The sequence below is a fragment of the Scyliorhinus torazame genome, chromosome 8 (genome assembly GCF_047496885.1).
Source record: "Scyliorhinus torazame isolate Kashiwa2021f chromosome 8, sScyTor2.1, whole genome shotgun sequence".
Taxonomy (NCBI): domain Eukaryota; kingdom Metazoa; phylum Chordata; class Chondrichthyes; order Carcharhiniformes; family Scyliorhinidae; genus Scyliorhinus; species Scyliorhinus torazame.
The window spans coordinates 103,016,378-103,039,201 of NC_092714.1; the positions used below are offsets into that span (position 1 = coordinate 103,016,378).

A 22,824-nucleotide genomic window follows, 5' to 3' on the forward strand; every position below is an offset into this window, starting at 1 on the left:
CATATATCTTAAATGCTCATTTATTTAGGATGAGAAGATAAAACAGCAATAAGACAGAAAATGTGCCTTTTGATTACATTTTTATCTCATTTGCATATATTTGTCCAAATGCAAGTAGCGTTACATGAGGCTGTTAGGCATTGTGGCAAGAAGTTAGCAGAGATCCAGCATAATCTATGGAATTCCTTGCCCAGTGAAGCAGTTGAGGCTCCTTCATTAAATGTTTTTAATATAAAGATAGATAGTTTTTTGAAGAATAAAGGTCGGGCCGGAAAGTGGAGCTGAGTCCACAAAAGATCAGCCTACTCCTGCTCCTAGTTCTTATAATGGATCTCTACCCAATATTTAGACTAGTTACTTTCTCCTAGATGGACAGACAGTTAAGGCGGACAAACCTTACCTACCAGAGCTGTCTGGTTTAGAGGCAGCAAACGCCCACCTTCACCCCGCTGCCTACATCTCGACACAAAGATTAGCACAGGATGCCGGGCAGTAGAAGTTTGATTAGGAGAGGCTATTTGACTTGCTGATCATATGGGACTTCTTGTGGATGAAGAACAACTCCACTCTCATCATCATACCGATCCTTAAGCCTCATAGGTGTGAGACTTTGGTAACCTATCAGCATCATGTAAAACAACTAGACGCATTCCACCCTCACAGTGATGTGGCAGGACAATCTCCCAACAGTGAGGCTCTTATAAAGCGCTGCATACCTGGCACCGAAAACATACTCATCAGTGATCAGTTTCGCTGTGTCAGTCATGTGGTTCACATGCATGATTCCCAGGTACCAAAGGCAATAATCTACCGCCAGTTAAGCATGAGGACCAGCACCATAGAACGTCCAAATATAGATATAAATCTGAAAGCAGACTGCAGGGCTTGCAAGCTGGGTTCCAATACATGGGGGAAAGACAACCTTGGACAGACCCAAATGGAGGAGTCTCCATCATCAAGCGATTTTGACATCTGAAGAGAACAGTCTCAAGAGTGTGGTGCAAAGCCAATGCCTTCATCGACCACTCCAACTCTGACTTTATATGCAGTATTTTGCAATTGGCTATACAAATCAAGACTTGATCTAATATCACACATGAGATGGCATCAACTTTAGACTGTAAACCAATCTCTTTTTTTTTTTAACCTGCTGAACATGGATCTGTTGAAGCAACGGGAGAATCCATTCATTTAGACTGGCCACTAAATTCCAACAACAAATGTATCTTGTGGTTTTCTTAATATACAAAATTATGTGCTAAAATATAATTCCAGGGGACTGATTAAATCTGGAGATGAAAATCCACATGGAATTAAATGATATACTCCGGTTATATCACTTATATTTGGTTTTCTGAAACTAATGGACTCCCACATGGTATTTAGACCCCCTCACGAAATAGACACTGTTACTGAACTTCATTCTAATACATACATGCTTTCATTGGGTGAGATGCTGTCATTCAAGTAAGATCCATTTCTGTTTTCCATCTCTGCTAGCCTGCAATACAAAAATAAGTAATTATCAGGTTGCGATGAATTCAAACAGCTTAGCTAAAGTAACTGTTTATATTTTTGAGACAAAATCCTCAGGATACAACAATTGTCAGCTTCCTTAAGCACCAATTTCACCAGTGTTTAAGAGGGTCAATGGAAACTCACAGGCATCCACAAGATGACAAAGTTTATCGCTAGTGCAAGCCTTCCTCATGCAACCTGGCACCAACTTGTCATCAGTCGGGGATTAACCAGGCCCCCACCCATTCCCTCTTGGCCCCCATGTAGGGAGGCTGAATAGTATTTTTGCCAACAACATTTTATATTTATATACCATGAATAGGTGAATACAACATTGCAAGGCTGTTCCAAGGAATGTTATAAACTAAAGTATGACACCGAGCCACATTGCACTGAGCAAGAGCGTAACGCGGCCAGTAGATCTCATGAGAGGCCTCCCGCAGGCTTACCGGCAGCCTTGACGCCTCGCGGAATATACCCAAGTCCCACAAGGCATCAAAATCAGAATCTTGCCCAAAGGGGGCATGACCAAATGGCGCATGCTTAATTAGGTTTTAAACCTACTAAGGCAAGCTTATCCGGGATCTACCAGCCTCCCGGGTCTACCAGCCTCGCCAACAAGGCTGCGGTTGGGTGCTGTTCAGTTCCGGTCCACAGATACATGGACCAGGCAGAACGTCACCTTGGGGGGCACCCAGGCCATTGGAGGACCCTGGGTGGTCAGGGAGTGTAGGGTGGCCACCGGCCTTCCCCCTGGAAAGTAGGCACTTTGACACTGCCCAGTTGGCACCTTGGCACTGCCACCATGGCACTGCCAAGGGTCAAGGCACGAGGAGGCCATGCCCATGAAAGGAGGGTAGGATGTTGCAGAGAGCCTCTGTGAGGTTGGGAGGGGGTTCCTGGAGGGAGGTGGCCTGGTAGGGGGTTTGGGGGGCCCAAAGAGGGGAGCCCCCAGGGCCCACAAAAGTGACGTTTGAAAGCGGTGGGGATCTCCCTGCAAAACCCACCCCAAATGAACTTGGAAATATTTCCATTTAATTCCACCCATTAGGTGAAATGACCAAAAGCTTGGTCAAAGAGGTGGATTTTAAAAAGTGTTTAAAGGAGGAGAGGTAAAGTGGTTTTGGGAGGGTGTTTCAGAACTTGGGGACTAGGCAACGTAATAGCTACCAATGATGGAGCAATTATAATGGAGAGTGCACAAGGAGCCAGTATTGGAGGAGAGGAACGCAGTTATCCTGGAGGGTATTACAGGGGTAGTCCGGGGGGGGTTGTTTCATCTCAAGATCAAATGTGACACCAAGGTTGTTCATAGAAGGACTTTTAATCTCAGACTGTTGACAATGGGAAAAATTAACTCAGCAGCTAGGAACCTAGTAACGGAGTTTGGAGTGGGTGCCAAAAATAATGGGTTCAGTTGTAATGATATTTAATTGGAAATAATTTCCGTTCATCCAGGACTGGATAAATAACTAATCTTTCTTCTGCTTCCCTGGCCTGTACTTCCCCCACTGATCCCACCCCAAAGACTCCCTTCAGTCAGGTCCAATTTCTGCCATACTGAGGTCAGCATGCCTCTTCTCATTTGTTGTATGGAATGCCAGTCCTATGCTGGGCATCATGTTAGCAAGGGAAATGGAGACTCCACCTTGCTCCATCCTCCTGATGATGTGCACCCAATACGCATCTGTTGGGCAAAGTGCCAAGTGTACCTAGGTGGCCCCGAAATGGTAGAGACCAAGCACAAACAGACCCACATATTTCCAATGGCTTCCACCAGTCTGTCTCACTGGAATTACAATGGGAAACCACAAAAGCTTGTATGCCCCTGGAATTACACTGGGAAACCAATAGGAGTCAGAAGCAGAGGATCCTTTATATTTTCTTGATATTTTCAAAAGTGAGTTGGATATATATATTTGTATATATGTTGGATAAATATTTTGAGTGCTATAGGGAAAGAATAGGACAGTGGGACTAATTGGACAGCTCCAGAGAGCCAGCACAGGCATAAAGGGCTGTCCTGTACAATTCTATGACTTTCCTTCCTCAAGGTCAGTAGATCATTCTTATTCCTCAATTCATCCAGATGTAGCAGATGAACGAAGTGGTTGCCTAATCCCAGATCTTATCAATGCTGTCTGGCCAATCAGCCGGGGGGCAGAGGTAATTAAATTTTCCATGCCCCACCCCAGCATGCCCAGAAACGCTGTAGCCTGTGTTTAACATTCCCTCTGCAAAGAACACCTCAGATTAGGAATTGCTGTGTCTACTTTTGTTTTGTCTTTAAACAGTCAAACCAACAACTTCAAGAAGCCAAAGTTATGACCCTCTTTTGCAATAATTACCGATTAAGCCCACACATTGTACTCATTCCTCACAACAAGCAATCCAGTGGGAGGCAGCTGAACTCATGAGTCATTCTATCTCAAATCTTTCCACTCCTAACATCTGACTTATGAACAAAGTATTCTGAAGGAGTGACAACATAGCATTCAGATGAAAAGGAAACAGGCCATGCATGACAGTGCATGTTTTTATCCAAGTCCTCTTTGTAGTGATAGCAATTCACAGCGACATCATGTCACATCAAGGTAGGATGAATAACCATATTTTAAAACATTGGCATTCACCAGAGACATGATTTTCACAATTGGCTACTTAAACTTCTGGTTATGGCTCTACATACAGTGCAGAAGGAGGCCATTTGGCCCATCGAGTCTGCACCGACCCGCTTAAGCCCTCACATCCATCCTATCCCTGTAACCCAATAACCCCTCCTCACCTTTTTTCTTGGTCACTAAGGACAATTTATCATGCCAATCCACCAACCTGCACGTCTTTGGACTGTGGGAGGAAACTGGAGCACCCAGAGGAAACCCACGCAGACACAGGGAGAACGTGCAGATTCCACACAGACAGTGACCCAGCAGGGAATCGAACCTGGGACCCTAGCGCTGTGAAGCCACAGTGCTATCCACTTGTGCTACCGTGCTGCCCTCTAGTTCACATTAACTGACAGTCATTAGTATGATTCTAACGAATCAATGTTTTAAATACATTTTTTGTATGCGATACGAAGCTGTTGGGATCCCTGAAAGTCCTGGAGTCGGAGCTAGTTATTAAGGTATGAATTTTAGGATGCCTCTCCTCTTTTCAAAGATTTATTTGGCAATTTGTGTAAATCCCTTTCCTTAATCTGATGGGTTTTTTGACTACAGCAGAAGATCAGCAAGCATAACAATCCATTTCTGAAAACCCACTGCTGCCTCCAGTGATCAGCCTCATCTTCCTCATCAACTTTCATTAGAAATGTTGCCTCTCCACACATGCATCCATCCATGTTGAATACCACACAGTGTTAACATGCCAACTATTAGAGCCACTGTACAGCCCAGAAACAACAACTTAAAATCCACGACTCACACTCGAGCAACACGATCATTATTACAGCTCCAGGCACTGATCGACAGGCGTCTGTGCGCATACATGCTTGTCTCTCATCGCATCACCTGGTGCATGTGAAGTTTCTCTCACTGCTCAAGTTATTGGTTTGTACCGGACAAGCAGTTTACCAGCCAGTGCTGGTTTGTGCCTGCACGTGGTGATGTTATCACACACTGGCAATTGCTGGCTACACACTTGGCCCTCTCTCCAACTCTGGGTAAGTTACACCACCTGACTCTCACTGCCTGCAGTTTGAGGACTCATCATCCTGTCTGCTGCTGTTTTGCCACGAGGTGCCTCCCTACTCCAGCGCCCTCAGATTGTTGTTCCCTAGCCCTCACATTGTTGCTCCCAAGCCTTCATCGCCGCATTCCCAAAACCCCCACTCCCCTTTCCCGAGCCCGAACTGCCCATTTCCAAGCCTTCGGCGGCCATTCCCAAGCCCTTGTGTCTTTTCCCAAGCCCGCACCGTCCCTCACAAGCTCATGTCACCCCGTCCTGGGCCTGTCAACCCGACCTCCTGAGCCATCATTGTACCCGTCCTGAGCCCTCACTATCTTCTCCCGTGCCCATGTCGCACCCCCAAGCCTGTCGCCCCCTCTCCTGAGCCTTCGTTGTTCCCCTCGTGAGCCCACACCACCCCCTCTCCTGAGCCCTAACAGTTCACACACCCTCCTGAACTCTCACTGCCCCTCGTCCGAACCCTTGCTGTCCCTCAGCCAAACCCTTGCTGTCCTTCAGCCAAACCCTTGCTGTCCCTCAGCCAAACCCTTGCTGTCCCTCAGCCAAACCCTTGCTGTCCCTCAGCCAAACCCTTGCTGTCCCTCAGCCAAACCCTTGCTGTCCCTCAGCCAAACCCTTGCTGTCCCTCAGCCAAACCCTTGCTGTCCCTCAGCCAAACCCTTGCTGCCCCTCGTCCGAACCCTCGCTGTCCCTCAGCCAAACCCTCGCTGTCCCTCAGCCAAACCCTCGCTGTCCCTCAGCCAAACCCTTGCTGTCCCTTAGCCAAACCCTTGCTGTCCCTTAGCCAAACCCTTGCTGTCTCTCAGCCAAACCCTTGCTGTCCCTCAGCCAAACCCTTGCCATGCTTCTCCTTCGCACTGAGTGCCAAATGGTGCTCTGGCCAATTGACTGTTGCCAGCTGTGGTCTATCTGATTCCGTCTTGCTCCCCACCACCTTCCCCACTCCCCTTGGGAAATTCAGCACCCCACTCTAACTCAGTAGACCCACTCCTTCTCGCCTTGTTTTTCTAGATCTGCTCCATCTTAGAGCAGGAAGCTGTCCAGGGTGTTGTAAGCTTTAACGTTGCAGGCATTGTAATACATGCGCACTAAATGCTACTTCTACAGTTGTAGTAAGATCAAACTCAGACTAGGGTCTTTCATATGTTTTTATTACTACACTGTTAGGACACTTAGAATAGGTGACTTTACAAAGGCACCGTAATGCCATTGGTATATCCAGCGCGATGCATAGAACAGCACTTAACAGTTAAATGCTGTCTAACAGCTGATAGTCACTTCGGACCAGTTCTCAAAAAAACTATGCATTTATAGAAACAGAAAATATGAATGGGGTAGGTCATTCGGATCTACAAGCTTGCGCCACCATTCAATATGATCATGGCTGATCCTCTATCTCAACACCACCCTGCCAATACACCCAAAACCCCTTAACACTGTTCGCCTAGAAATCCATTTCCTTCTTAAACATATTCAGTAACATGACCTCGAACAGCCTTGTGGTAGAAAATTCCATTCCACAGGTTCACCATCCTCTGAGTGAATTGTCTCCTCATCTCAGTCCTAAACGACCTCCCCTGTTTCCTGAGTTTGTGATCCCTTGTTCTAGACCCCTCCCCTCCGCCAGCAAGAGGAAACAACATTCCTGCATCCAGTCTGTCCAGTCCTGTCATAACTTTATACGATTCAATGTTGTCCCCTTTCATTCTTCGAAACACCAGGCCCGGTTAAGCCAATCGCTCCTCATACAACAATCCCGCCGTCCCAGGAATTAGTCTGGTGAACCTTTGCTGCACTCCCTCTATGACAAGTATACCCAGGTAAGGAGACCAAAGCTGCCACATTACTGAGGTGTGGTCTCACCAAGACCCTATGCAGCTGCAGTAAGACATCCTTGCTCATGTACTCAGGTCCCCATGCAATGATGAAGGTCAAAATAACATTTGCTTTTCTAACTACTCGCGGTACCTGCGTGCTTGCTTTTAGTGACTGATGTACTGGGACACCAAGATCCCTTTGTAAAAGGACCTCAAATAACAGAATTCAGTGTCTGGCATATACAAATCAATCTCTTTGCAAGCATCTCTCTCCAAGTTGCAAGAATCTCTGCAAGACTTCTTTCTGTGCTCTATCAAGCAGAGGGATTTGACAAAAGGCATTGCCAGTGGTATTACACTTTTTAAATATAAATTTACTCAAGTTATCAATGGATATGGAGCTAAAGCAGGTAAATGAAGTTGAGGTGATCAGCCATGGTCTGTCTAACTGAACGACAGAGAAGGCTCAAGTGGCTGAACGATATAATCATGTTCCTACCTCCAACAACAAGGAACATTTGTATAATGCATTTAATGTAACAGCATCCCAAGATGCTTCAGAATAGAATGATCAGTGCCAAAGGGGATTTTTGGTATGAGAATGCCTGCTCAAAACAACAAACTCCTTAGTATGCCACCTGAGGTTAGAAACAGGCATAATGTACAACATCCTATTTATAATACGTTATAAACGTGACACAGAAATTGGGAGTGAACCTGGAAAGAAACATTACTTAACAGTGCAGTAGTCCAGGTGTTTTGACAAACCTGCCGCTCATCAATATTGGAACATCGCCAGAGCAGTAAATTTCATTAAAAAGCACCATATGTGAAAATAGCAATAAAACTGTGGTAGTGTGCTCCTTTTAGGGGTTGGTTCTCGAGGTTCATGTGACCTGTTCGGCCAATCGGGGCAGAGATCCCGAATCCTGTGCTGAGCTCGGGTTTTCCTAGCCAGTCTGGAAACTGGAGTTGAAGTCATCGGTAGCATTATCATTTTCTCTGCATAGAAAGTTCTCCAAGTTGTTACATGTGGCAACGAGGATCAACGGAGTGTTTTTCATTGGCCACGGAGTACGGCAGAGCAGACCTCGTTTACACAACATTAGAAACGTGTCTATTCAGCAGTTAGTGAGTTGTCATAATGCCTCTATTCGGAAAGCTTGCGCCATTCGAGCCTAATTCGGAGGATTGGGTTCAATACGTTGAAAGCCTGTGATATTTCTTCAAAGCAATTGAAATATAGGGGAGGAGATGTGAGGGTAATACTGTTAACAGTTTGTGGTGCCTAAACATATAAGTTGATAAGGAGCTTGACTTGACTGGATGCCTCAGATACTAAAACCTTCAAAGGACTCATAGAAATAGGGAAAAGGCATTATCACCCAAAGTCCCAGGTGACTTGGCAGCGATATAATTTAAGTTCAATGGCAAGAGCCCCCAGGGAGGCGATAATAGCTTTCGTGGCAAGGTTGAAGCAAACGGTCGAACATTGTGAATTTGGGTCTGTCCTCAATGAGATGTTGAGAGACTGGCTACTGTGTGGGGTGAATAATACTGCCATACAGACAAACTGTTGGCAGAAACAGAAATAACCCTAAAGAAGGTGTTGGATGTTGTCCTTGCTATGGAAAATGCAGAAAAAGGCACGATGGAACTTCAAAGCTGGCGAGGTCCACCAAATTTGATGGGAAACCGTCTGCAGTAGTGCCAGGGATGTGGGCGCAGAGTTTAACCAACCAAGAAGTACAGAACGAGAGTGAGTGCAGAGGCATAGAAGATTCAGTCTACAAACCAAGAACTATGAAGAATTCTAGCGGTCTGGGGAAGCTCACCCCCAGAGAAGCATAGGTTTAGGGAAGCTGTATGTTATGCCTGCGGCAGGAAGGGGCATATAAGAAACATATAAGAAGGTTAAACAGGACCTACCCAGCGCGAGAAAAAAATATCAGCTTCAGTGCACAGCATAGAGAGTATTTTAGAAGAAGGATCAGATACATACAGGTTAAATGCTATTACTGTGGGCAAAGTGGCTCCCATCATGATCGTACTGATGGTTAACAGTTGTCTGCTCAAAATGTACGTCGACACAGGAGCCTCTGCCTCAGGAGTGGGAGAACACATTTATCGATAACAGAGGAAGGGTTCAGCCCCTGAGATTATAAAATACAGCATCCAGGCCAGTGACATATACGTGGGAGGCTATACGAATTTTGGGAACAACTACAGCACCTGTCAGTTAAAGGCAGCAGTCTGCCAATTATAGTTGAGGGTTAAGGGCCAAAGCTTGATGGGATGATATCAGCTGCAGGAAATAAAATTGAATTGGCTAGAAATTTTCAAAATTAATGAAGGGGGCCTACATAACGTCCTCCAGAGATATCAGGAGGTATTTTGAGTAGAACTAGGCAAAATACAAAGCTTGAAAGCCAAAATTTGCATACATCCAGAGGCTACACCAAACATTTACAGACTAAGGCCAGTGCCTTATTCCCTGCATGAGAAGGTGGAAACTGAATTTAATAGATTGGACGATTTGGGCATTATCAAGCCTGCGCAGATCATGGACAGGGCAGTTCCTAGTGTCCTGATACTTAAGCCAGATAAGACTGAATGGTCAATCAAGGAGCAAAATTGGAGAGGTATACTATACCTAAATAGAGGGCCTGTTTGCCAAGCTAGCTGGAGGTCTAACTTACTCTAAGTTAGACATGTGTTGTGCATACCAGCAGCTGGAGCTTAGGCATCTAGAGAGTTTGCCACTATCAACACACATAGGGGCCTATACCAATACATCAGACTGCCATTTGGAGCATCAGTGGCTTGTGCAATATCTCAACACACAATGGAGAGCGTATTACATCATTTACCCAAGGTAGTAGTTTACTTGGGATGATTAGAGGTTTTAAAAGGTGCCATGAATCTGGAGCAAGATTAAAGAGAGGAATTGCACCTTTAAGGCAAATGAAGTGACTTATTTAGGGTTTAGAGTAGATGTACAAGGGTTGCACCTGACGGGAAATAAAGTTGGTGTCATTAAAGAAGCACTAGCCGCAAAGAATGTGTCAGAGTTACTTCTTTTCTTGAAAGGTTTATTCCAAATTTGTCCATGATATTGGCACCTCTACATACGTTGTTAAAAAAACAAGAGCTGGTACTGGAAGAAACAGCAAAATGAAGCCTTCAGACAAGTGAAGCAAGCCCGGCAGTCACCCTGCCTTTTAATCCATTTCGACCCTTCCAAAGAAACCATTCTCACTTGTGATGCATGTCTTTAAGGAATTGGAGCCGACTTGTCACATAAAAATGGAGGACGAGTTAGAAAGGCCCATTGGCTATTCTTCTAGGACCCTAACTGATGCAGAAAAGGCATAATCACAGATTGAGAAAGAGGGGTTGACCGTCATCTTTGAGATAAAGAAATTCCAACAATATGTTTACAGACGGTATTTCACTATAATTGCTGAACATAAATCCGTGCTAGGTTTATTTCGAGAAGATAAAGCCATCCCTCCAATAGCGTCTGTGGGGATACAGCGTGGGTCTTTATTGACATCCATTTATGAATTTACTTTCCACCACAGATCGGGGACACAAATATCAAATGCAGATGCCTTGAGCTATCTCCCAAAAACACAAAGTACACCTCTCCCGCCAGTGCCAATGGAAATTGTCCTTGCCTTGAACTTCCTCTACACACTACCCGTGTCTTAGCAACAGATCAAATACTGGACTCCAAAGGATCTAATATTGTTCAGAGTTAAGCATCTGGTTCTTTGTGGCTGGCATTACCAGGGAATGTCTGAACAACTAAAGCCCTTTCAAGGAAGAAAGGAGGAACTGAACTGCAAAGGCAGTCCTTCAGTGGGGAGCAAGGGTGGGCATCCCACACCCAGCAGGAAGATTTTATTGCAGTAACTACACAACACCCACCCAGGGGTGTCCAAAATGAAAATGTTGGCTCGCAACTACGTGTGCTGGCCTAGGTTAGACGCAGACATAGAAAGCATGATTAAACACTGCGACCAATGCCAGGTACAACAGAAGTTTCCGCCAGCAGCCTCGATGCACCCTTGGCAGTGGCCAGGTATCCATTGGGGCAATCCCACCTCGATTTTGCAGGACCATTCGTGTGTCATAGTTATAATTGATGCGCTAGTTGCCTGATGTTAAGTCCACAACTTCTTTGGCAACAGTGGAGAAGTTAGGGCAAACCTTCACCACTCAAGGTTTGCCAGAGGTGTTGTTTTTGACAATGGGATAGCATTCACCAACAAGGCATTCCAGCATTTCATGCCATCTATTGGCAGTAAGTATTGCGTACCGCACTTTCTCTCCTTGAGTGGATTGGTGGAGGGGCTGTGCAAACTTATAAAGCAACACTGAAAAAGCAACTACCAGCCTCTCTGCTGACCAAATTAGCATGTTTTCTTATTACCTATAGACGGACACCCCCACACGACCACCAGAGTAACCCCTACCTAGTTGCTGATGAGTAGACGTATTCAGACCATGTTGAACTTTGTGTTTCCAAATTTGGTGGGGAGGGTGGAGGCAAAGCAGATTGGGCATAAGAGACATCATAATTCAACAAAAACTGAGAGAACATCTGAGTTGGACAGTTTGGTACATGTAAAGATTTGTGCCGATGGTCCAAATGAGATCCTTGAAACGGTTGTGAAGAAGAGAATCACAAACTTGTAGGACAGTCCGCCCCTAGAATGCCCATCAGTTATATTGCTACGGATGAAAGTAATGCTGCAACAAACTACCCGAGGAAGAGCCCAGTAATGCTCCAGTGGGAACTGGAGAAGTTATCTGCACTGACGCACCTTTGCAAGTCGAGAGACATCCTATTGAGGTTCAAACCGAAGTTAGCTCTACTGCTGCAGCACCCGCTAGTAAATAATAATAATAATTTTTTTTAGTATCACAGGTAGGCTTACATTAACACTGCAATGAAGTTACTTTAAAATCTCTTAGTTGCCACACTCCGGCGCCTGTTCGGGTACACTGAGGGAGCATTCAGAATGTCCAATTCACCTTACAGCATGTCTTTCGGGACTTGTGGGAGGAACTAGAGCTCCCGGAGGAAACCCACGCAAACACTGGGAGAACATGCAGACTCCGCACAGACAGTGACCCAAGCTGGGAATCGAACCCAGGTCCCCAGCGCTGTGAAGCAACAGTGCTAACCACTGTGCCGCCCACGATCCTTCCAAAGGATCAGGAAGACGCCGGAATAACTTAACTTATAAGGGCCTATGTTGAGACCCATTTGTTGTATAATATTGTAAATAGTTCCATTGTTATTGAAATGTGTTATTCAGGAACTTAAAGGGCAAGGGATGTGGCAGCATGCCCCTTTAAGGGGCGGGTTCTCAGAGGGGCATGTGACCAATTTGGCCAATCGCGCTGGAGCGCACAAATCCTGGGGCTGTGCACGGGTTTTCCCAGCCGTCTAGATACTAGAGTATAAGTCAACAGTTGCATTATCATCATTCTCTGTACATGGCTATATTGTTAATAAATATTTTGATAGTTACTCTGCTGGTCACCACTCCTTCCAAGTTACTACAGAAGCAATACACAAAAAAGTTACAGTCCACTTTCATACAGTGTGAGTTACAAACCTAATGATTATTATACTCAAGCACAAGAATATTCAATACATCCTCAGGATAGAATGTGGACATACCTCTGTAGACTGGAAAAGGTGAACTGAATACTTTTTCATGTAACAATCCAAGTTGGAAAGCCAGTTGGAAGTTACCATTAAAGTTGTTAATTTTGACTAAAGGTTGCAAAACAACAGTACCATAGAGAAATAATATATCAAAGTACCTTTGTTGAAATGAATTATGACTAAATTGAGCTCCATGAGTGACACACAATTGTCTCTCTTACCTGCTAGCATAATGTTCAATTCGTGAATGAGTATCATCGTGTGACAACTGAGGGGATGAGGCAGGTCTGCAATTGAAAAAAGACCTGCTGTTTACAGAAGTGTAACAATGTGCAAAACATTAAAGTCAAAGGCTGCCAGATTTATTATCTCCAACTGGTAACAATTTACCACGGACATTTGCGTACAATTATCTGAACACAGTTTGCAACACAAGATGAGCCTTTCTGTGATCATGATCCAGTAAATAATGACTACTGTATATGCCAATCCCAATGTCCATCTCTGCATGGTCTACTTAATTGTGAACGACAATTGCAACAATTTATCTGTTATGTTGCCCCAGGTGGGCACGGTCTGGGACAAGTACGCTGCTGTGAATTTCAAAAGCCGTTTAATTCACACTGCTTTTACTTTCATCAAATTAAGTTTAAACCTTGCCATGGGTGACTTTCTGCATTCATCATGCTCTACTTTTAACGTGCATGTCTGATGCTGATGTTTCTGAAAACCAAATAAAAAATAATGTAACTGGATACCGTTCATGTGGTTGAAATTGCACCAAATTGGAAAAGCACGTTTGAAGAAAAACTATTGCCAACAAACATAGGCAATAGAAACATTTCTATTGCTGTAAATGGCTGCTAAATGTCAAGGGATTTTGAATGGAGAACTGGTGAAATCAAAGGAAAAAGTTCATTTCTAACAGTTCAGAGGTTCAAACTTATAATCATTTAACAGTTCTACTTCACAGATTTAAACTAAAAGTTTGAGACAGGCAGCTTGGAGATATAAAATGAGATACATACATTTATTTAAAGGGAAATCCACATTTTAAAATGAAGCATGCCGCTATTAACTCTCTGGAGAATTATTTGTTCATTCTAAAAATAATTTCAGTAGGTTTCTAATCTACTTATTCCCACTTCCATGTCTCTCCCTCAATCAGCCCAAGTGAATAGTACAACTGGAAGTTTATTACTAGGTAGGGGTTGCCTAAAAATGCTGAGATGGGTATGCAGATTACTGTGGCCTACTCAAATCTATGGACATTTAAAACATTGATCCAAGCAGGTTAGCTCAATTATTATTTTACAAAATATTGTAGCACAGTTGGCATTCTATTAGTGACACAATCACAATCATAGAATGATACAAGCAAAGGAGACCATTCAGCCCATTGTGCAAGCTCTTAGAAGGAGCTACCCAAATAGTTCCAACTTTCAACTTAGTCCTGCAAGTTTTTCCACTTCCAAATTTTCTTCCAGTTCCCATTTAAAAGCTATTCTTGAATCTGTTTCCACTATCCTTTCAACAGACATACTATGGATGCTGGAAATCGGAAATTCTGAGACTTAATAGTAGCCTTCAAAAGTGAACAGGATAAAATATTTACAGAAGAAAACCCCACAGGGAGATACAGAAAGAGCAGGGGAGAGGGACTAATTGGATTGTTCATGAAAGAGTCGATGCAAACTTGATGGGTTGAATGGCCTCCTTCGGTGTTGTTGCATTGTGTAATTCTTTATGATGTGCTGAAGTTATGCAATTGTATGTGTGAATATAGATGAGCTACCATCTAGACAGTTCATCATTGTGGGATGACGTTTAATATTCTAGTTAAGGTTTAGAACAATTGAGGCCATAAACAACAATTTTAGGGTAAATGAAAGCTCTATTATTTGCACTCCTATCATCCATTTTATTCTTCAGTCTAAGAAAGCCTTTCAAGAAACATTTATTGACAATTTATTTTATTATGTATCACACTTATTGCTTGGAGATTACTGTACCATACATTGAAGACAATAATATTGGGGGGGGGGGGGGGGGGGGGGGGGGGAGAGAACGGGACGGGGGACGGACACACACTCAATTATCCATCCACTTTCACTATTTACCTGCTTGGTGGCAAGGATCCTCTGCATTTGGAGGATAATTAAAATTTAAGTATACATGAAGTTGGTGATATGTTTCTTCCATACCAGTGTTTTAACCAGGAGACAAACATATGCAATCTTGAACTACTGTTCAGAACTTTTCCTGCCATAACTTCAGGGACCATATTTATCCATGCAAAAGGGAGGTTATGCTGATCTTCCAGAAAAACTAGTGGAGCAGAGTGGGAGAAGCTCTGAGGAAATTCCTGTGTTTTTTTTTTTAAAAAGGGTGAGCATCCCGAAAGGATTATAATGTTGAATTTGTGATTCTTTCGGCGAAGGATAAATGGTAACTTCTGAGACCCACTGACAATGTTAATAACTAAGCAACAATTCCTCTACTCTGTACAAAAGATGGAATATAAAGTTGGAATGGGCAGTCATGCAAAACGTCGCATCAGGCGGTATTCAATTCAATGGATTTGAATATCTGACAATGCATGCTGACAGCTGGCTGAAGCAATACCGTCCGTTTTGTGCTAACTACTATAGTAAATTTCTACAACAAAGTCTTAACCCAAGAGTACAAATTATTGCACCTTTATGATTTGTTTTTCCCTTTTCACACAAAAATGGACTGGTGGCGTTCCAGCAATCGGTGCTGAATTAAAGACAATTTTGAGTTGCGAGGCCTTTCCCACTTGGAACTGGACTGAACTTGTCAAAATAAAGTATTTTCATGTGGAACCGGTACAGCCTGCACACTGAGGAGAATTAGACACCACCATTCTAAGCTGGAGTTGAACACACATTTGAGGTGAAAGTGTTTAAGCTATGCAACACCCAGTCCTAAGGATGGAAATCATTTCATTCATTGAATATTGTGATCTTAAAATAGAAAAAGGTGGCATTTGTGACATTTTATCTTTTGAAATGTTTCAGAAAATTAGCACAATCGTGTTCAAAATGTAACTCAAGGGCAAACTAAGTCAATCGACTGGGTGTTGAAACATTTAGAACACTGGTTGCAATCATTTATTTATATATTTAAAATAAAAATAAATAAACCAAGATGCAGATGTGTACATCAGCAGAAGTACTCACTCATAATCTACTGGCCAGAAGTTGATCAGAGTAACAGGACTGCAAGACAAAAATATGGAGATGAAGTGGCAGCTGAAACTTAGGAGAAATGCAACAAGCACAAAATAAGGAGGGAAAGAAAAGCAGCAGCAAGAACAGCAATGTGAATGACCATGGGAGCAATTATGAAGAAATAATATACAATGTATGTACAAAGACATCATGCAATTGTTCTGTAACAGTTACACATGAAAAAGAGAATTATATCTTTCAATGTAATTAAAATTGATAAATTTAATGCATGTGCAAAACTGACAGGAATTCATATTACATTGCTCTCTTGTGGACCATTTCCTCCTTGCCATACAGAGAAGCAATGACGTTTACTGGTGTTCCATTCCATGGGTACCAGTAGTTCTATATTACCTAGTTATGGCAACCATCCTTCTAGTCTCAAACCAGATAATGAGTGCTGGCAGGCTATTTATCAAGAAGGTATCACGGCTCAATCTACTGTGTCCTCACTTTATGTCCACAGGTGTGCACTTTCCAGTAGGAGGCACCAGAGAGCCAGCAGGTGTGAAAGCCCTTGGGGAATATTACCTTTTGTAGTCAAAGAGCATGGGAGGTTAATTGGTGTACCTCACTGCTGCTCTCTTTGATTAACTAACTCAGGACAGAATATAGAACAATTCTAGTCTGTATGACTTACTAACACAATATGTTAGTGCATTTATTCACTGAATCTTGAGAATGTAATGCTGTTATTTATTAGTGTAATAGATTTATTGCAAAAAATATATAAATAGATATAGTTATAGCCAAAATTGCTCAAGGAACAAATGTATCATTTTAAGATTCAGCATTGCATTTTTGGTTTAATACTCTTAGACAGCAAAGCCCATTCAACTTTCTAATTCAGCCTTTCACGAGGTTAATGTGGACACCCTCAGAATGGTTATGCATATAATGCCTGTGAAACTGTGGCGCAATTCAAATTACCAGCAAATCCCTACTGGTGAAAATATTTGGAATTTTGTCCATTCTGCACCCACTCGAAATTCATGAAATGTCATATGAATGTAACGATTAACCTTTACCACAAAATTAATAGAGCTCATAACATAACCAATAGAAACTCAAATACCTTACAGGTCAAAGGTCCTGGAACAAAATCACTTAAACCAATGCAAATCTTTTTTCTTGCTCAATCCCTGTAATCATTACATTGTTCTCGATGATTAGCAATTAATGAAAAATACCAAAAATAAAATTATTAATAACAAAAAATAATCTGGAATAAATAATTTACTGGATGTGTAGTCTGTGCCTCCCCCACTTAATATCTTGGAGAATTATCTATGCTCTTGATTACCAGCACTATGCTTTCGACACTACATTGACCATGTAATTGCTCACAAAAGCAAACAGCAGCACAAATAGCTTCTTACACCTTGCGGTGAAAGAGGCATTTCTTGTGAAACCCCCTGTGCAGAAGTTAGTGCAAGAGTTAAAAATGCAGCTTCTTTCTTTGGTGGTCTACAGAGCCTAATTTCAAAACTATCCACAATATGTCATACAAAACCTACCCCTGAGCCAATTTCTGCCCCTTTGCAATGATCCCAGCAGTATCATTGACATTTACATTCTACAGATGACAACAGCATAGCAAAATGCTGCATCATTTGCTGCCTATCTGCTCCCAACCCCTAGGGCACAATGAAAGAAAAATACTCTGCTCTAAATTTTATTTTCTTTCTGTAAAGGTAGTGTGCAAAAATATATGAAAGAGCTAATGCATGCTAATGCAGATAAGGAATGTAATAATCTTACAGTACAATATGGTTAGGGCTGCATTAAAGAGATATTGCAGGTCTTAGGTTTGTTGACAACCATATTTAATAAGTTGCTTCTTGTCTTGATTTACGTTTTATAATTATGGGGTTTACAACCTATCAGGAGAATGATTTTCTTATAGTGGTGGTCAGTAATGAATTACACAGACTATTTAAGTTCGAAGTTAGAAAAGACTGCTGACTATATTAGCTTATGAATATTTCAATGTGTTTGCATGCCATTCCTCTGCAGTTTTAAAGGAGCGATGTTAACCCATTCAAAATAAATCAGCTAATGGCTCCTTTGAAATAGCGGACAGAGGAACACCACACAATTGCATGCTATTCATCTGCTAATATCTCCAAAAGTGATTACCGGTCTTCTCTCATTATCTTTAGTATATCCAATTGGTAAAGTGCCCCCAGGGACAGCACTTCCAAAAGATCACACCTGGTTTTGAAAATAAGCCGTAGGTTTGCTAGGCTGGATTTTCAGCTTCAACTATCTTCAGTTGGCAAGTCAACAAACTATAAAACTTCTCTACAAGTACTGACAGGACAGCCTCAGGTGTTCTTCATGTGCAGGTGGCCTCTGTACACCTTTAACTTGGGAGTCTTTTATTTACTTATCAACCCATCACCCACTCCAATATTCCTTCTCTCTGGTGAAGGCACTCATTCAAGAGGCCATTCACCATGTGGAAGCTGAGGTAGTGAGTTGCTGAGGTAGTGAGTTGCAGCGAGCAATATGATAGTGAGAAACACCATATCCACACCCAAATCTATCCCCTCTCGACAGACACACATGTAGCATCGTTGGATAGGAATTAGGAGTTGAAATCTTTTATGATATTTTCATAAGTTCCGAATGCAGGGCTGTTGAATTCAGTAAAGAATCTGACCAAAGTTTCACCTCAGGTCAGCTTACTCAGGATTTCATCTACAACTCCTGACCTAGATGGCTCAGTTAATTTACTGCAACACAGTCAAAATGCAACCAGCTACATCCACTTTTTTCTTTATACATTTTGCTCACGTTAATTGTATTAGGTACCAATCAATCAGACAGTTGATTGGTTGAAGAATTTAAGAGGACTAATTTCCAATGTGAATGAACTAAGAAGGTTTGACACTAAGTTTATCACAGTTTGCACAAATTGGAAACCTTACTACAGTGTAGTCTATTACAGCTTCCAATATACTGCATCCAGGATTGGCCATTTCTTTTGATATTTGGCCCTTTCTTCACCAGGCAACTTCTCAATTCTTGCTAGAGAAGTCTTCATTTTGATATTCCCTCCCTTCTTTGAAAAGCCTTTGAGGAAGCTAACTGTAATTTTGATTTGTCTCCATAATCCTTTCAATCTCCTGTTGGAACTCTTCTCTCTCGCTTCTCAAGTCCTCAGATGTGTTATTCTACACATAGCACCATACCACCACTATATTCTACATATAGCACCATACCACCACTGCATTCTACATATAGCACCATACCAATGTGAGTCGTGGTTCTAGTTGTTCATGTTGCTGGACTGGTAATCTTGCTAAAGAGCTTAATCAAAGAAATGCCCATATTGCCATAGGCGCAGAAAAAGGAGTAGTGATAATCATGCCACTTCAGAAAATGTCATCCTAGTCAACGGCAGAACTTAAAAGATGCAAGAACTAATTTTAGAAAGCCAAAGCAATTTATGCTACGAAAACAAAGGCACAAGGAGTTACAGGTTCAACCACATTCTCAATACAATGCAAGGAAAAATGGATGTCAAGAAAACCAATGATTTTGAAGGTCACCTGAATCTGGAAATTTAAGCAATCTGAGTACAATGAAAATCACTGACAGGTTCCATTGGCATTTCACAGAACTAAAATCATAGTGGTGTACAAAGGCTTTCATAAAATGTGAGGTTTTGTGGTCTTTCAATAATATTTCAGAAAGTGCAAATCAAGTAAAGTTCAATACATTGATTATCGCAACATTTTTTTGAGATGTTCTTTTCTCAATGTTGGTTGTTCAATATTTATTGCTGCCCAAAGTTCCATACGTTTAATGGAATGCATTGCTGCGATTACTTTAGAGAAAAAGTCAGCACGGCAAAGACAAGTTTCTAGGGCAAAGAAAGGAGTTTCACACTTATCGGTACAGTACTTTTTTTCCTAGCACCTCACAAAAGACGACTTTAAAAATTATTATTAAGTCATACCACCCTGCCCATTTCAATTCCTGTAAATGTTTTTCTTTTTTTTTTAAATTTAGAATACCCAATTATTTTTTTCCAATTAAGGGGCAATTAAGCGTGGCCAATCGACCTAACCTGCACATCTTTGGATTGTGGGAGTGAGACCCACGCAGACACGGGGAGAATGTGCAAACTCCACATTGACAGTGACCCGGAGCCGGGATAAAATCCAAATCCTCAGTGCGGTAGGCAGCAGTGCTAAACACTGTGCCACCATACTGCCCCATAAATGTTTTTTCAGAAACTAATTTTTCCATATTAATTTAACTGTAGTAGTATGCCCACCAATGTCATCATTTGCCGTCAGTGTGCACAAAGGAACATTGGTCCCAATAACATGTCTTTGACAATCTGGCTATGCAAAGTTATCATAAAGAAGTTCCGACATCGGGCAGGAACAAAAAATCCCAACGACCGGAGAATTCAGCACATATGTTTTGGCAGGAAAAACAAATATGGGATAAATCGAGGAACATGGTTCCTTTCAACTTGGGACAGTAAAGAAAAAACGAATTCCAAATTTGGACAAAATTCAACTTATACAGACAACACTTTTGTGTCTGACACTCATCCTTAATCTAAAACGTTCTGTGAATGCAACTTAACATCTCTGAAATGCTTTCAATGAGATTATTTCTCCTCAGAACTGTCAATATTAATTTCTTTTGATCCATAATACAAACTCGTGCAGCAATGCAACAAAATGGGAGGATGGGGTCATATTAATATCCCATGTAATGTGAATTCTATTGGTGCAAATAAGATCACAGTGAACATTGAAGCATTGTGGAAATAATAAATGTCTCACACAATACTTACGTTTCTAAGTTATCTCCCTCCAGAACTGTCTGCACAGGAAGATATCCCATCCTGGGATGCTTTGCAAAGTATCTCTTTGTTCGGAACTTGTTTTTTAATACCTTGGCAAAATCCCGGACATCTTCTCCTGAAGTTGTCTGAGGAAAATGTAACTTTAAATTAAATTCTGCACTAATCCTTCAGCTGGAAGTTGCCATTTGTATTTTGCACACAGTAAAATTCCATCAGTGCACCTTGAGCGTGCAACAGAATTAAACTAAGAAAACATTAGTTGTATCTTTGTGACCGTTACACTATGGAGTTGCTTCTGATAATGAACATTAATCAGACTCACCAAGCCTGACGGACGGCTTCCTCGATTTTGAGATACTGTCACTGGCACCGATGAATTGCCGAAGCACTTTTTAAAAAACAAATTCATTTACGGGGTGTTGGCGCAGCTGGCTGGGCCAGCATTTCTTGCCCATCCCTAGTTGTCCTTGAGCAGCTCCCTCCTTGAATTGCTGCAGTGCCAGAGGTGTAGGTACACCCAGCGTGCCGTTCGTCAGGGAGTTCCAAGATTGCTATATTAGGTTTTGAAACTCTGTGGCTAGGAATTTCTTTCTTTGGCTGGCACAGCAACAAAGCTAAATAGCTTCTACCCGAGTATTCGATATCAATTCTGCTACCTTGGGTCTGATTGGGTGGGTTTGTTTCTCTGACCAACTTATACCAGAGGGTGTAAAACATAAACACCCCAGATCGGATCCAGCATTTGGAATATTTTCATCGAGTCTGCAGTGTGCTTAGGTTTGCAGTTTCCTGGAATAGGACATAAAATCTTCGAAAGACTGCTGAAACAGCCAAGGAGAACTGGGCCTTTTGGACACGATGCGATTCAGCAGACAAATGTTAAAGTTCAGTTTTGGGCATGTTTAGTGGGATGTTTCTCGGCGGCTGCAGAGCTGAGGAACATCCCGCTATTCAATGGTACATTGCCCCTTTTCTTTGCCTCGGGGAGTTTTTCTCTGCTGAGGCCACAGAGATATTTCCTGCTGGCGAGCTAATTTTGCCAGCAGGAACGGCTGTTTGCAGATTAGGGCACCATTTCCTCCCCCAAATCTTTGCAGGCCACTCCGGCTTTATTGACCACCTCACCCCATAATCTTGTTGAAGCCCCTGGGAAACCCTTATATACCCCATCTAATGGACAAAGCCCCCTGCCTGGGGCACAACCCCTGACAGTGCCAACTTGGCACCCAGTCACTGCCAGTCTGGCAACTGAGCACCCTGACAGTGCCAGGGTGACACTGCCAGGGTGCCAGGTTAGCAGTGCCAACATGCCCAGGTGCTAGGGGGAGTGCTGGGTACCACCCTGTCCACCCAGGAGTCTTCAATGGCCTGTGAGACCCCACGCCCACCCCTCGCAGGTTGCACTGGTCCACTTTTGTGTGGATCCGTACTAAATTCCGCCCTGGTGAGACCTTGCAGGCTCGCCCGTTGAGTCATGGGCGCGGCTGAATCCGGTTTCTGGGTAATTAAATGAGCAATTAGGCTTATTTAAATATGCTGATCTGGATCTCACCCAGCAAGGCCATGAACCAGTTCGCGCCGGGTGACCCGTGATTGGCCCAGCGTGGAACCCGATTTGATGCTCTTGCATGATTCACCCACTGCGCCCGGATCCATGCTAGGCGCTACAGGGTCACTTAATTTATCCCAATAGTATGATTTTTCCCCTGTGTGTGTGAGAGAGGGAGCAGGGAGAGGTGCAGGGCTGGGCTGCAGTGGACAGGGAGAGAGATTAAGATTAGGAATTGGAACTGGGCACGAGTGGTGAACACCCAGCATGGTAGGGGCAGAACGGTAGCATAGTGGTTAGCACTGTGGCTTCACAGCTCCAGGGTCCCCTGGCTCGATTCCCCGCTAGGTCACTGTCTGTGCGGAGTCTGCACGTTCTTCCCGTGTCTGCGTGGGTTCCCTCTGGGTGCTCCGGTTTCCTCCCACAGTCCAAAGACATGCAGGTTAGGTGGATTGGCCATGCTAAATTGTCCTTCG

General features: G+C 42.9%; 1 protein-coding gene across 15 annotated transcripts in view; it reads right to left on the bottom strand.

The window, feature by feature from the left end:
- dmd (dystrophin) overlaps positions 1 to 22,824 on the bottom strand; it is a 3,042,490-nt gene that overhangs the window by 100,702 nt on the left and 2,918,964 nt on the right. For all 15 annotated transcript variants that reach the window (XM_072513983.1, XM_072513987.1, XM_072513978.1 and 12 more), the window contains 4 exons: positions 20,788 to 20,924; positions 15,915 to 15,953; positions 12,933 to 12,998; positions 1,436 to 1,501 (listed from right to left, as the gene is read on the bottom strand). In XM_072513983.1, coding sequence (XP_072370084.1) covers positions 1,436 to 1,501; positions 12,933 to 12,998; positions 15,915 to 15,953; positions 20,788 to 20,924 — 308 coding nt within the window. The remainder of the gene's footprint in view (positions 1 to 1,435; positions 1,502 to 12,932; positions 12,999 to 15,914; positions 15,954 to 20,787; positions 20,925 to 22,824) is intronic.